The 13,325-nt window shown below is 65.9% G+C and overlaps 4 protein-coding genes and 2 non-coding genes across 7 annotated transcripts; 4 read left to right on the top strand and 2 right to left on the bottom strand.

The window, feature by feature from the left end:
• Positions 1–228: 228 nt before the first annotated feature.
• Positions 229–1,216, top strand: LOC112960753 (adenine phosphoribosyltransferase-like). Its single transcript, XM_026055318.1, has 5 exons — positions 229–351; positions 465–558; positions 678–824; positions 904–999; positions 1,089–1,216. The coding sequence occupies exons 1-5, from the start codon at positions 229–231 to the stop codon at positions 1,214–1,216; spliced, it is 588 nt and encodes a 195-aa protein (XP_025911103.1).
• A 194-nt stretch (positions 1,217–1,410) lies between these two features.
• On the bottom strand, positions 1,411–4,182 carry RAB34 (RAB34, member RAS oncogene family). Of its 2 annotated transcripts, none has more exons than XM_026055207.1 (10): positions 3,882–4,182; positions 3,699–3,790; positions 3,112–3,177; positions 2,844–2,945; positions 2,692–2,756; positions 2,560–2,611; positions 2,362–2,443; positions 2,174–2,264; positions 1,969–2,072; positions 1,411–1,877 (listed from the first exon to the last, which is right to left on the bottom strand). In XM_026055207.1, exons 1-10 carry the CDS (start codon positions 3,933–3,935, stop codon positions 1,845–1,847), a joined length of 741 nt encoding a protein of 246 aa, XP_025910992.1. In that variant the 5' UTR covers positions 3,936–4,182; the 3' UTR covers positions 1,411–1,844. The 2 variants fall into 2 exon arrangements, with proteins under 2 accessions (XP_025910992.1, XP_025910991.1); XM_026055206.1 differs by having other exon boundaries at positions 1,965–2,072; positions 3,882–4,178.
• An 862-nt stretch (positions 4,183–5,044) lies between these two features.
• On the top strand, positions 5,045–7,608 carry RPL23A (ribosomal protein L23a). The gene is made up of 5 exons (XM_026055208.1): positions 5,045–5,155; positions 5,608–5,788; positions 6,137–6,313; positions 6,706–6,775; positions 7,542–7,608. The coding sequence occupies exons 1-5, from the start codon at positions 5,131–5,133 to the stop codon at positions 7,554–7,556; spliced, it is 468 nt and encodes a 155-aa protein (XP_025910993.1). The 5' UTR covers positions 5,045–5,130; the 3' UTR covers positions 7,557–7,608.
• On the top strand, positions 5,964–6,036 carry LOC112960780. The gene has a single exon (XR_003251855.1). It is a non-coding gene; the product is annotated as a small nucleolar RNA Z17 (small nucleolar RNA).
• Positions 6,564–6,630, top strand: LOC112960778. The gene has a single exon (XR_003251853.1). It is a non-coding gene; the product is annotated as a small nucleolar RNA SNORD42 (small nucleolar RNA).
• A 3,985-nt stretch (positions 7,609–11,593) lies between the features above and the next one.
• On the bottom strand, positions 11,594–13,280 carry TLCD1 (TLC domain containing 1; the record flags this gene model as incomplete). The annotated part of the gene is made up of 3 exons (XM_026055317.1): positions 11,594–12,359; positions 12,859–12,941; positions 13,175–13,280. Coding segments are annotated over 3 exons (585 nt in total), but the record flags the coding sequence as incomplete, so codon positions are not given.
• Between the last annotated feature and the right edge of the window lie 45 nt (positions 13,281–13,325).

Raw genomic sequence — 13,325 nt, 5'->3', positions numbered from 1 at the left:
AGCGCTGCGGCGGCTGCCCCCGCTCAGCTGTCGCTGTCCGTGACGCTCCCTGCGACGGCCCCGCACGGCTCTGCCTCGCCGCCGGCACCCAGGTACGGAGCCGGCCGGGGCCTGGGGGCACCCGCGCAGCGGGCCCGGGAGGGGAGAGGGTGGCAGGCACGGCGCGGTGGCAGCCCGGGGATTCGCATGTGCTCACCACCGCGCTCGCAGTGCCTCTGCTCCCCGCGCATGGACCTGCGCCGCCTCCCCGACGCCCGGGAGAAGGGCTGGTACCTGGCGCTGATGGCGCCCAACGTCAAGGGGCCCCACTACGCCTGGCTCGACCCGTCCCGGCTCTACTGCCACCCGCAAGTACCCAGCGCCCGGGCCGGGTGGGTGGGTTGCGGGGGGGGCTGCAGCGCCACGGGGCGCCCAGCCCTGCCCGCGCCGGCCCGGCGCCCCCAGCACCTCCGCTCTCCCCCCAGGGCTTGCAGGACTGCGTGGCCGACCTGCTGCAGCCCTTCCGCGGGGACCCCATCGACCTGGTGGCCGGCATCGACGCCATGGGCTTCATCCTCGGTGAGCGGCGGCGCAGGGCGGGGGCTCCGCTAGCCCGCGTCTCGGCGGGGCTTTGCTCCCGCGCCCCGGGGTCCCCCCCACCCCAGGGACGTCCCTGATGGTGCTGTCCCCGGGGGCAGGCGCCGCGGCGGCAGCCGTGCTGCAGAAGGGCTTCCTGGCCATCCGCAAAGCCGGGCACCTCTGCGTGGAGACGCTGGCGCAGCCCTACACCGACTACTCCGGGCGCCAGAAGCTGATGGAGATCCGCACGGACGCGGTGGCCCCAGGTGAGGCCGCGGCGCGGGGGCCGGCGCGGGGACCGGCGGGGCGCCAGCGCCTCGGCCGCGCTCACGAACCCCGCGCCAGGCCTCCGCGTGCTCCTCGTGGACCAGTGGGTGGAAACCGGCGGCACCATGCGAGCTGCCATCGAGCTGGTGGAGCGGCTGGGGGGAGTCGTGGCAGGTAGGACGGCGGGCGCCGGGCGAGCGGCCGCGGCCCCCCCCCGCCCACGCTGGTGCTGAGCCCCCTTCGCCGCGCGTCCCGTCCCGCAGGCGTCGCCGCCGTCTGCATCGAGGACAGCGAGGGCGGGCGGTGGATCCGGCAGCGCTACAAGTGCGCGCACTGCGTCCCCCTGCACCTGCAGCCCCGCTTCGACCGCCACCAGCTCGCCTGGCCCTGAGCCCGCTGCGCCGCCGGGTGCCGCCGGTGCCGGGGGGCCGCTCGGGGCGTCTGCTGCGACGCGGAGCAGAGCGAGGCCGTAGCAACCCCTCGGGGGCGGCGGTGCCTCTCCCCCGCCCCCGCCGGCGCCGGCGGAGGCAGCCCGCGAAGCAGCGGGGAGCCCCAGCGCCCTTCGTCTTTGGTGGGTTTTTTTAAAAAGTGTAAAAACCGTTTTATTATGAAAAATCGGAGCCCCTGCTAATGACACACGGAGTTGCATAGCTAAGGAAGCCGCGCGGCACCGCCGGGCGCCCCTGCCCTCGCTGCGGGGCCTGGCCAGTCCTGGGCCCCCGCCGGAGCAGCATCCGTGCCGGCCCCGGGCACCAGCCGGCCACGGAGCGACCCAGCGGCACGGCCGGGGAGGGCCACGCCGGGGCGAGGAGGCATCTCAGGAGGCATCCGCCGGCGCCCTCCCGGCTTGCCCGGAGCCGGGAGAGAGCCGCTTTGCCGGGGCAGCGGAGGCAGGAGCGCGGGCGGGACGTCTCCACGGGGCAGGAGGCGCCGCAGCTCTTTGGTTAGAGAGATTCGGGGGCCGCGGGGCCGCGGGGCGGCTCCTCACTGGCAGCACTTGGGCTTCTTGCGCGGCGCCGTCAGGTACAGGTCGCTCTCGGGGCTGCTGATGCCTGGCGGAGGCAGGGCCGGGTCGGCAGGGGCGGCCGGGCCGGCGGGGCGCCGCCGGGGSGGGGGGGGGGGGTCGCGGCGGTACTCACGCACGGTGTCGCCGATCTTGCGGGCGCCGCTGCGCTCCAGCTCGGCCAGCACGCTGCTCTCGAAGGTCAGCGCCGCCACCCGGAAGAAGAAGTCCCGCACGTTCTCCCCTGCCCCGCGGGACGAGACGCGTGAACGTCCCCCCCGCCGCTGCCCCCATCCCGGTTTCCCCCACCCCCCACCCCCGCCCCGCTCGGCCCCGGGGACCCACCGGTGAGGGAGGAGACGGCCCAATACTCCGCCTGCATCTCCTGGGCCACCTTGAGGGCGTCCTTCTCCATGAGGCTGTACTGCGCCGGCGTCTGCGCAGGGGCAGGGGTGTGSGGTGTGAGGCCGCCCGGGGCCGCGGGGAGGGCACCGGCACGGCCCCACGGCGCCCGGCGGGGAGGACACACTCACGCTCAGGTCCTTCTTGGAGCCCACCAAGAAGAGGATGACGTTGGACGGGTCGTTTTCCTTGAGGGCGTCAGCGAGCCACTGCCTGCGGGAGCCACCGTCACGGCGGGCGGCTGGCGGCCCCGCGCTACCGCCTCGCTCAAACCCGGTCGCCAGCCCCACCGCACGCCCTGCCCGTCCCCGCCGCCCCGCGGCACCTACCGYGTGTGGTCCAGGGAGGCCACGTCGTTGACGTCGAACACGATGACGATGGCTGGGGGAGGAGGAGAGGTGAGACGGGGCCGGGGGGGGGCGGCCGGCGGGGAGGCGGCGGGGCCGCGGCGGGCGCCTCACCTTGCGCGCCCCGGTAGTAGGTGGAGGCGATGCACTTGAAGCGCTCCTGGCCGGCCGTGTCCCACCTGGGGGTGGAGGGTGGGCGGTCAGCGGGGGGCCGCGGCGGGGTGGGGGACACAGCGGGGGGGGGGGGGCCGAGGGGGGCTACTCACAGCTGCAGGCTGAAGGGGACGCCCAGCACCTCGAACCGCTCCATCTCGAAATCCACCCCGATGGTGGCCTTGTAGTTCTTGTCGAAGGTGTCCTTGCAAAAGCTGCGGGGGGGGGGGCCAGGTGTCAACCCCCCCGCCGGGGCATTGGGTGCCCCCCCGGCCCGGGGGAGGCTCGGCCGCGCCGCAAAGGGGGCAACCGGCGTCCGACTGGACCCCCGCGGCCGGGGCCGGGCAGGGGGGGCTCTTCCCCCCGCGCCCCCCCCGTTACCGGTTGATCAGGCAGGTCTTCCCCACCGAGAGGTCTCCCACCACGATGATCTTGGAGATCTTGAACCTGCAGGGCAGAGGGGAGCGCGGCCGCTCAGAGACACCGCCGGCACCCGCGGGGGTCCCCCCTTCCTCGCTGCAGCGGGTGGCGGATTTGGGAGGCTCCCGGAGCGGGGGATAGGGGGGTCGGGGGCACCTCTGGGTCCCAGTTGCGTCCCGGGGACCCACCACCGGGGAGCACCCGTAGGGCACCGCTCCGGAGCGAGCCGTGCAGCAGCAACGCAGATCCCGGCGGCGGCGCGCGCTCGGCACATGCCGCGGGCCATCTCCATCCCGTGTTTTTCCCCGGGAACGGGCCCAGGCAACCCGACACGGAGGCCGCGCTTTCCCGCCGAGCCGGGCGCCGCAACCCCATCCGGACCCTCCGTCTTCTCCCCTCCCCGCCGCATTCCTGCGCCGTGACTCAGCTCCGGCGGCGCCGGGAGCCACGCAGGGCCACGAGCCCCACGGCCGCCGGGACCCCCCCCGGGCCGGGGAGGCGGGGGGCAGCGGGGGGCTGCCAGCGCGGCCGGCGGCGCCAGCACTCACCCCACGGTGCCCGTCCGCTGCTCCTGGCAGGCGCTGGCCACTTTGGGGTGGAAAGCGGGGCGGGCGTGCAGGGCGGCCTCCTTCCGAAAGCACTGGAAGGGGAGCAGCGGTGAGGTGGGGGGGGGGGCGTGGGGTTGGCACCGGCGGTGTCGTCCCCCCCCACGCTGGCGTCCCCGCGCTCACCTGGGGCAGGTCGGCGACGACCCTGTCCCTGCGCACGGGAGCCAGCACGTTCATGCTGCGCGCGGGGCCGCCGCGGGGCCGGGGGGAGCGGGGCCGGGCCGGGGGCCGTGGCGGGTCCTGGGGGGCCGGAGCGGGAGCGAGCCTTGGCCCCACGTCCCTGCGCACGGCGGGCCCTGTGTCGCACCCGTCCCCGTGTCCCCCAGCGTGGCCGTCCCTGCGTCCCGCTCATCCCCACGTCCCCGAGTGTGGCTGTCCCCTGCACCTGGGGTATGGCTGTCCCTGCATCCTACTCATCCCCACATCCCCGCACACGGCTGTCCCCACATCCCACCCATCCCCACATCCCCATGTGTGGCTGTCCCCATGTCCCACCCGTTCACACATCCCTGTGCATGGCTGTCCCCATGTCCCACCCATTCCCACATCCCCACGTGTGGTTGTCCCCACGTCCCACCTGTCCCCACATCCCCACGCGTGGCTGTCCCCATGTCCCAGGGTATGTCTGTCCCCGTGTCCCAACCATCCCTGCATGTGGCTGTCCCCTGCACCCGGGGTATGGCTGTCCCCGTGTCCCACCCGTCCCCACGTCCCCAAGCGTGGCTGTCCCCGCGCCCCGGGTACAGCTGCTGCCACGTCCCCGCGTCCCCGCGCCCCGGATCCGTCTGTCCCCGGGTCCCCGCGCCCCGTCCCCGCCGTCCCCGCGCCCCGGCACGGCTCCCTCCGCCCCGCGGGTCGCAGCCGCCCCCGTCCCCCCGCCCCGATCCCCCCGCGACGGCGGCGCTGCCCGCGGGCCCCCCCCTGGCGGGGGGGCCGTTACCGGGCGCCTCCCGGCTCCGGCAGCGGTGCTCGGCGCTGCACACCCAGCCCCGGAGGAACGGGCGTGCAGGCCCCGCCCCCGGAGGGCGGCAGGGGAGGGGTCAGCCCGCCGGTTCCTCCGGCGCTGGGCCCTGGCGGTGCTGCCCACGGGAGGGGACCCCGGTACCCCCGGACCGGCCCTCCCGGCTCCCGCCCCCGCCCCCCCGGGCCGCCGCGGGGCGGTGCTGGACTACAACCCCCATGATGCCCCGCGGCGGGGAGAGCGCCACAGCGCCTGCGCGAGGCAGGCTGGCGGGGGCGGGCCGCGCGGCGGAACTACGCTTCCCGGCAGGCGCCGCGGCGCCGCGAGACTTGGGGGCATCTCGCGCGACTTGGCGCTATAAGCCCGTGCGGCGCGGSGCGGGCGGCCCCTTTCGGCTTCCGCCTGGCCAAGATGGCGCCCAAGGCGAAGAAGGAGGGTGAGAGCGGGCGGCCCGCAGGGGCGGCGGGCCCGGGAGGGGGGTGCTGCGGCTCCCGGGGGTGCGGGGCCTCCGTGGCGGGCCGAGCTGAGGGGCGGACGGCGCGGGGGAGGGCTGGGGGCTGGTGCTGGAGCGCGGGCACGTGGTGGTGGGGGGGTGAGGCCTACACCGGCGGGGCCCGGTCTAGGCCTGGGGGCCCTGGAGGTCCCGGTCTGTCTGGACTCGGGGGATGGGGGAGCGCTGTGTGGGGCAGAGGAGAGACCCAGGTGCGTGGAGGCTTTGGGGTGGAGGCCCTAGTCGGTTGGGGGAGGGGGTAGGGAAGGGAAGGGGTGTCCCAGTCCCCTAGGAGAGGCCCCGTCTGCGGTGGTGCATGGTGGGGGGAGGCAGTGGTCAGTTGGGGGGGTGTCCCGATCCTGCATCTCCTGCTTGTGCTGACTGAGCTCCTGCTGTAGCTGTGCCCCTGAAGACAGAGGCGAAGGCCAAGGCGCTCAAGGCCAAGAAAGCCGTCCTGAAGGGGGTCCACAGCCACAAGAAGAAGAAGATCCGCAYGTCACCCACCTTCCGGAGACCCAAGACCTTGCGCCTGCGACGACAGCCCAAGTACCCCCGGAAGAGCGCCCCACGGAGGAATAAGTATGTGTGGGGCGTTGCGCCCTGCTGCAGGGTTTGTGGAATAAGGGCAGCCCCATGCACAAGACAGTATGGGGGTTTGTGATCCTCGGGAGATCCCAGGATGAGACCTTGCCAGCATGCTGCCCTGGGGGACGAGCTGCGTCTTGGTGGCAGAGCGCTGGACTCAGTTGTTGGGGGTGCAGGTGATGATTACATGCGACCAAAGCCTGAGAGCTTGTGATTAGAACTTTTTTGGCAACTGATGCACCCCCAGCTTTCTTTAGATGATATCTGTAGCATTTGCAAGCTCTCAAAGTGCGTCAGCAGCTTCTGCTAGCTTTTTGTAACCAAAGGGTCTCTTTTTGGCAGGCTTGACCATTATGCCATTATCAAGTTCCCTTTGACCACAGAATCAGCAATGAAGAAGATAGAGGACAACAACACTCTAGTTTTCATCGTTGATGTCAAGGCCAACAAGCATCAGATCAAACAGGCTGTCAAGAAGTTGTATGATATCGATGTGGCCAAGGTCAACACATTGATTAGGTAAGAGGGGAAAAATAGGTGATGTGTGGGTATGGATGCTTTAAGTGTCCAGAGTGGCTTTTAGCAGAAAACTTGAACACCTGTGAGTTCTAGCAATGTTGTGGGTACTCTGGGGAAAGGTGGGATTAAGTGCTGTAGTGTTACAGTTTTGATAAATGCAGCTCATGTCTGAGTGCATCTTAGTGGGAGTGTAAAATGGTGGTAGCCCAGAAGGTTGGCGTCCTCAGGGACCTCTAACACCAAGGGAGCTGTGCACATGATGTGAACTTTTTTTTCCACTGAGTAAACTGATGTTTCCAAAGGAACCACTGATGCACGCTGCTATAGCAGACATGTGGAGTGGGTAGGGGGAGCTGCGTGCCTCTGTGCTGATGCCTCTTGTTCCACACCAGGCCTGATGGGGAGAAGAAGGCTTATGTCCGACTGGCTCCAGATTACGATGCACTGGATGTAGCCAACAAGGTGAGAAATCTTTGAAACTTTGTCGGCTCCCGTTTGCTGTCTTATATTTTCAGCACCAGGCTGTTCTTGCTGGTGTTCATGCGAGATATTTGTGCTGTGCTTAAAGCAAGCACTGCTATGGAGTGTCCTTGCTGTTCAGCTGGATCTAGCAGTATTCATAAGCAAGGCCATACTGTAAAGTTTTAAAGTTACTGACAAAGCATGACTGTTGTTCTGTAACTCCTCCCGGGAGGGCTGTACTCCGTGAGACTTAAGAGCTCTAAAGTATTGCGGGAGGAATGATGCAAGATTTTAGCTGCAGCTTCTCAGTCAAAACGGTGTTTGTCCTAAAAGTGTTCTTGGCCAGTGCAGTTCATCTAAGCAATGTTGGTGGCTATTGCAAGAAGGGGAAATGATCTCTGAGGCCCTTGTGCTTCTGCCCTGCTGGCCTGGGTGGAGGAGGATTTTCTGTTGTGCGGCTGGCTGTATTGCTGGAAGTGGTGAACAGTTCAGTCTTTTATATGGTTGAGGGTAGGCAAGAGGCAGTGTGCTAGATATTGGAGTAGGGGAGCACAGTTGTGTGGATCAACACAAGGGGTCACAGTGGAGTAAGTGTAGAATGCAGCTGTGTTGGAAGTAAGACGCTTGGGCAGGTCTGGGAGGAGCAAGGCTGTCCTCAGAGGACAGGACTCCTGGGAGATGCAGCGGTGGCAGCGGTGTGTGGGGTGCAGGGCTCTGCCTTTCTGCTGCTGTAGCAGCTGTTTTAACATGTTTTGCTTCTTTCCAGATTGGAATCATCTAAACTGCATCTACCAAGGACTGTACAGATGGGATAATAAACCCTGTAAAACTACTGAGGGGCTCTTGTGTTTTGTGACTGCACAGCCCATGCCAAAGAGAACACCCAGGAGACTCGGGGCTGCGTTGCAGTAAACTGAGCTCCTCCTTCGCTTGTGCTGCAGCCTGGCACTAGGCTGGCAGGAATATGGCGTTAACTGTGCTCGGTGAAAGGTTCATACACAGGGTGTGGTGCTGTCCCATGTCTGGTTTCTCATCACTAGGGGGCTCTTGGATCACTGACCTGTTTTTTGTGCCATAGATAAACTTAAATGAGGTGACACTCCCCTGAATCTCAAATATACTGTTTGCCAGAGAYGTGTGGTATCCTAATGCGTCTTGTTGCGCTGTGTAATTGGCGTATTCTTGCAATCATTGTTCTAAGTGTCCTACATAGCTTCCTTATTGTATCACTCTGGAACATTCTGCAAGTGTTCAGGTGTCCAAGAGGTAGGTATTAACCATAACAAAAATGTGCTTATGGCTCAGATCTGGCACCAGCTGGGTATTGCACCATTTTCCTGGTTTTATCAACTTTGCATAGACTGTAGACTTCACTTCACAAAGCCTTCAAACTGGTGGCTGTTTAATAGCAGGTGCTTCTGTTTTTTTCTTTTCTGGCATGCTTCCTACTCCCCTTACTGCAGCATGTGAATTGCAGCCTGATTTCCTTGACATGGTTCCTGTTGCCCGTGACCTCGCTGGGTTCATGGTCCTAATCAGAGCTGTTTCCAAGCTATAGCTACTGTTGCTGCCTTTGCAGTCTTTTGCATCCTCAGATTTTTAGATGAAACCAGCTTTTCAGAGTGTTGAGAGTCATAAGAATGTGGAGCACTTGAGAAGCAGGAAGTAGAAATAAAGTACAGATAAGCATTTAGGGTTACTTAGTCTTAAGTATGTAGTTATGCTCTACTAAGATGGTGAAAGCTGTGACCAAATATTGATCAGGGTAATTGAGCTCTTAGCTAGTGGGATATTGTGTTCCTGTCCTAGCTTCTTGCAGAGGGTGGTGGAGTCCTGAGCATGGGCACCATGGAATAGTGGTTTGCACATGAGAAGGGTGGCAGTGAAGTGAAAAAGGGGAGTTACCGGAATTGGCACTGCTTTCAGGACCTTGGGGTAAAGATTTGTTCTGGGTCATGTGCGAGTGCTCTTCAAGTTGTGCTAGGCCTTGGATCTCACCAGGGTCCTCTGCTGTGGAACAGCTCCAGGTACTGAGATCTGCAAGGTAAGCTGCAAACCACCTTCGATCGAAGGGCGATTTCTGCGGTAGCCGCAGAGGTGTGGGGATGTTCTGTGGAGCCATCGTACATGGGGTCTGCCAGTGCTGCGGCAGAGGTCCGCTGGCATCGCGCCCTGTCCCCGTCTGGAGGGCAGCCCTGGGCATGTAACAGCCTTTGCGCTCACCGTTGTGCAGGCAGATCTTGGCTGCCCTCGGGCTGCTGCTTGAAGCCAGCCTGAAGCTCTCACTGGGTGCAGGGAGATGGAGGGGAGCCCCAGTGCTCCCTGGCCCCCCCGGGGTGCTGGGCTGGGCTGTGCAAGAAGCAAAGCAGGAAACGCTCCCTGTTTGTACTAAGAGCAACAGGTATGGGAGAGAAACCGCCTGGAGGGAAGAGAGCTGTGTCCCAGGCAGCCAGTCCTCCTCTGATCCGTGGGTGCTGTGCAGAGCTGTTCTCTCACCCTGGGTGCAGGCCAAAAACCCATGAGAAGGTTCTGAGCCCTCAACCTCCTCAAGCCTGGGCCAGAGGCTTGAAGCTCCTTGAGAGCAGAGGCTGCTGACAAGCTGTTCAGAGGCAGATAAGGCTGAAAAGGGAGATAAGAGATGTAGCCTTCCCCGCCTGTGATACGGCTCTACTGCTGGGAGCGCAGCGGTGTGTGGCCCTGGGACAGACCCTGCTCTCTCCCCGGGTTGTGTCTGGTGTTCATGCTGGCCTGAGCTCCCTGCCTTGCAGCTGGGGTGAGGGCACCTACCCAGGCCTCGGCTGCCTGGGTGAACTGAGCACCCAGGAAGGGGAGAAGCAGCAGCAGAGGCTCTGCGAGGTCTTCCTGGGTCTGCCCCATGTCTTCTGCTCAGCAGAGCTGTGGTTGCCCCCGGGAAGATGTGGGGAGAGAAGTGCCCCTCACCTGTATTGCTTGGGGAGGGGAGCTGATGCTGGGGGGGCTCTACCCCACGCTGCGAGGAGCAGGTGTGCGCTGCAGCCCTYCCTGGGCAGCGTGGAGGCTGGGCCAGGAAGGGTTTTCACATCAGCATGACTTGCAGTCTGCCCTGACCCTGCCTCAACTTAGCCCAGTGGCTGCTGCCGTCTGGCAGCTAGCTCGCAGCTTCCCAGCGCTTGCCTCTGGGGCTGGCAGCCAGCCYGACCCATAGCTGCCCCAGCCTGGCCAGCGCTGCGCTGTGCTGGGAGATGCTCTGGCTGGAAGCCAGGAGGGGAGCCGGGCTCCCTGCTCTGGGAAGCTTTGTCATGCCTGACCCTTCTTCCCCGTGCTGCGGTGCTGGAAGGGTGCTGGAAGCGCRGGCGGGCTCCTCGGCTGGTCCCCCCAGCAGCGCCAGGCTCTCAGGGCAGCTCCGTGTCYGCTGCATGCTAAGAAAGAGAAGGGGAAGGGAGCAGAGACTGGGGCGAGGGAAAACTAGGAACTGGGCTTGACTGTGGGGTATTTGCAGATGGAGTTGGTGTAAGGAGGCTTAAACTGCAGCTGCGAAGACGCGGGGTGGCTGTTGGGACATGCTTCTAACGGTAAGGCTGCAACCTGCCGGGGCAGGAGGGGATCCCTGCAGCTCAGCTCCGGGGCTGCTTGGAGATGCCAGCAGTGGGTTTGCTTAACTGTGTTTTGGCACTGAGCTCGGAGGGGTGAGGTGGATGGTTTGAAGCTTTAGTAGATTCCTGCCCACGCAGTGTCCCGAGTATCATGTCCCCACTCCAGCTGCCAGGCTGTCCCCAGTGCTGTCCCCAGTCCCTGCACCAGCCTAGGAGCCCCAGCACACTCTGGGGAGCGCTGGGCAGGATCGCCGGCCCCGGCGGTGTTTCCCGGTTCTCTGCGGATGGGAGAGCGCACCCCCTCCGCCTCCACCCTCAGACACGCCACAATCACCAGTTCACTTCAAACGAGCAGCTCAGTCTCCGCCTGAGCGGTGTTGGCAGCGGTGTCGGCGAGGCTGATCCTGCCCCGCAGCACGGGCTGGGCAGGAGTCCCTCTAAGCCTGGCTGCTTATGCTAGTCCGGTGGGATCCCAGAGCTGTCACGTCAGCAGGATTTGTCTTCCCAGCGCTCTGGTGCTCCATGGGACCAGCTGGGCGGGCTCGGCCCCACTGCTGCGGGGGAGCTGAGTCCCTCCTCTCCCCCCGCTGCCCTTGAGGGGCTGCTGGAGGCAGCCGGCTCCTGCCCCTGCGGGAGAGGGCCCAGCGCGCTCCCGTGGGGCTGGAGCTGTGCCGTGCCAGGGAAGGCGGCTCCGGGGGGATGTGAGCATGCAGCCGTCTTCCAGGAAGAGCCTGCGGCCTCACACAGCCTTCCCATGCCAGCTCCACTTCACGTGGCTGCTGGGTGAGTCACGCAGCCCAGCCGGGGCGGGCAGGCAGGTCAGGGGACTGCAGCAGGGCTTGGTACCTCGCCTGGCTCCCTTCCCCTGCTCCCTGCTCAGCCCCAGGTCCAAGGGAGCTCAGGGCACACAGGGATCTCTGGAAGAGCGAGGAAGAATGGAGGGACCCATCCCGCAGGAGGGCTGGAGTCTTGCTCYGGACTCTCCAAGGCTCAGCACAGCGGGACAGGGCGAGCGGGAGCAGATGGGCTGGGTACTTCCCTGATGGGTCTCTTGAATGATGCGAGGAGCAGAAACGTGCCGTCTCCTTCCCTGCGGGCTGTCAGCCCTCCTCTGGGAATGGGGGCGCATCCTTTCCCATGGCCCAGTAACCTTCCACCCTCCCCATCCTCCCTCAACGCTGCCTCCGCTCCGCACGGGGAAGGCGGCTGCGYGCGCTGCCCCACGGAAAGGCCAGCCCAGGCATGCTGCGGCAGCAGTGAACAGACCGATTTAATGCATGTAACAGCCAACAACAACACAGGAGGGACTCGTCCCTTCCCTCGCAACTCTCTCGGGCCATCGGCTGCGAAAGGCAGCCACCCCTGGCCCTCAAGCGCCCTGCGTGGAAGCCGGCGTTGGCTCCTTTCCCATCGGTTCGGCCCCTGGCTTCGGCGGCATCCCCGCGGCTTTGCGAGGCTGTGGGGCTGGTGCAGCAGGGTAGTGCTTCTAGGCGGCAGAGCGGGTGAAGGCAGGGCCCGTGGCCAGGGAGCGAGCCCTAAGGCACATCAGAGCAGGTAAGGAAGACCCGAGGCCTCCAGGAGCCGGAGACCGGCTCCCGCCCCGGCACACACGTCTCTCAGTCTATTAGAAACTTCTCCCCGTCCACGTCTCTCCCCGCAGAGGCCTTGTGCAAGGAGGGGAAGAAGTCGGAGCGCAGGAGGCGGGAGAAGTACATGAGGATCATGGCGTCGAGCAGCAAGAGGTTGGCCATGAGGAAGGCACCCTGGCCCTGCACCTCCACGTAGCGTAGGAAGTACCAGGTGAGGTAGGCTTGGGGCGCCAGGCGGAAGGCGAAGTACATCACCAGGTTGACGTACTTGTTCACCTCGTAGAGCACCGGGGAAGGCACGTTGCTCATCTTCAGCAGCATGCGCRTGGTGAGGAAGATGTTGCTCACCTCCACCAGCAGCAGCAGCATCGCCGCCACCAGGAAGCGGCCCGTGATGATGAGCGAGATGAAGGCAGAGATGGCCTGGCGGGCAGCACGGCAAGGTCAGCCCCCCTCGCCCTGCTCCCCGGCCCGAGCGCAGCCCCGGGGGGGTGTGAGCCCTCCAGGTCTCGTTCACCAGCACCTCCCCGGGGGCTGAGCAGACCCTAAGGGGGAGCATGCAGTGCTGGTCCCCTTCGGCTGCCATCTCCCCCCACCCAGAGATCCTTGCGGCTCTCCGGGCACTGGGACTGAGGGAAAACCAGCGTCTCGACAGCCGGCCTCAGTGGGACCGCTCGCGTCTGCCCGGCGCGGCAGCCTGGCTCCCCGCGCCTGTCTGGCTCCCGGCGCTCGGAGCCGGCGCTGGCAGGCGTCCTGCCCCGGCGGGCGCCCTCGCCTCGTCGATGCGCAGCCTGCCTGGCAGCCGCAGGGAAGGAGGGAAGGGCTCCGGCTGGCCCCGTGTGTGCCCGCAGGGGCAGGGCCCCYGCGCTGGCCGCCCCCCCGGGGCCGCGGTGGCGCGCGGTGGGGTGGGGGCTGTACTTGCCATGGCATGGTGCACCAGGTACTCCCAGGACGAGCGCGACTGGTGGCTTAAGATGATGTCCAGGCTGTCGTGGATGAAGTAGCCTGCAGGGTGAGGGGAGAGCGTGAGGGGTCCGGCTCGGGCGCCGCGGCACGGGATGCTGGGGACAGGTGCCGGGGCGGGTGGTGTGACCGCGCTCCGGAAAGGCCACTCCGCCCTGGCCGAGCGTGGCGAGACAGCCGGTGCCCAGCTTGGCGTGGCGGTGACCAAGGCGAGGGGCAGCCGGAGTGCGGGCAGGCGATGCTCCGGAGCGAGCGGGCGCCCCGGGCCCCCTTACCTGAGGAGAAGCAGACGAGCAGGTGCCCCGAGACGCAGTAGCCGTCCTGGATGTCGGCGAGCAGCTCCGAGGACTGCCAGAGGCTGGGGGCAGAGAAGGGGTCAGCGCGGGGGGCCCGGGCAGCCCGCACCCCCCCACCCCCCCGCACCCC

This window comes from Apteryx rowi, unplaced genomic scaffold, assembly GCF_003343035.1.
Source record: "Apteryx rowi isolate R43461 unplaced genomic scaffold, aptRow1 scaffold_99, whole genome shotgun sequence".
NCBI lineage: Eukaryota > Metazoa > Chordata > Aves > Apterygiformes > Apterygidae > Apteryx > Apteryx rowi.
This window is presented reverse-complemented; position numbering and strand designations above follow the sequence as displayed.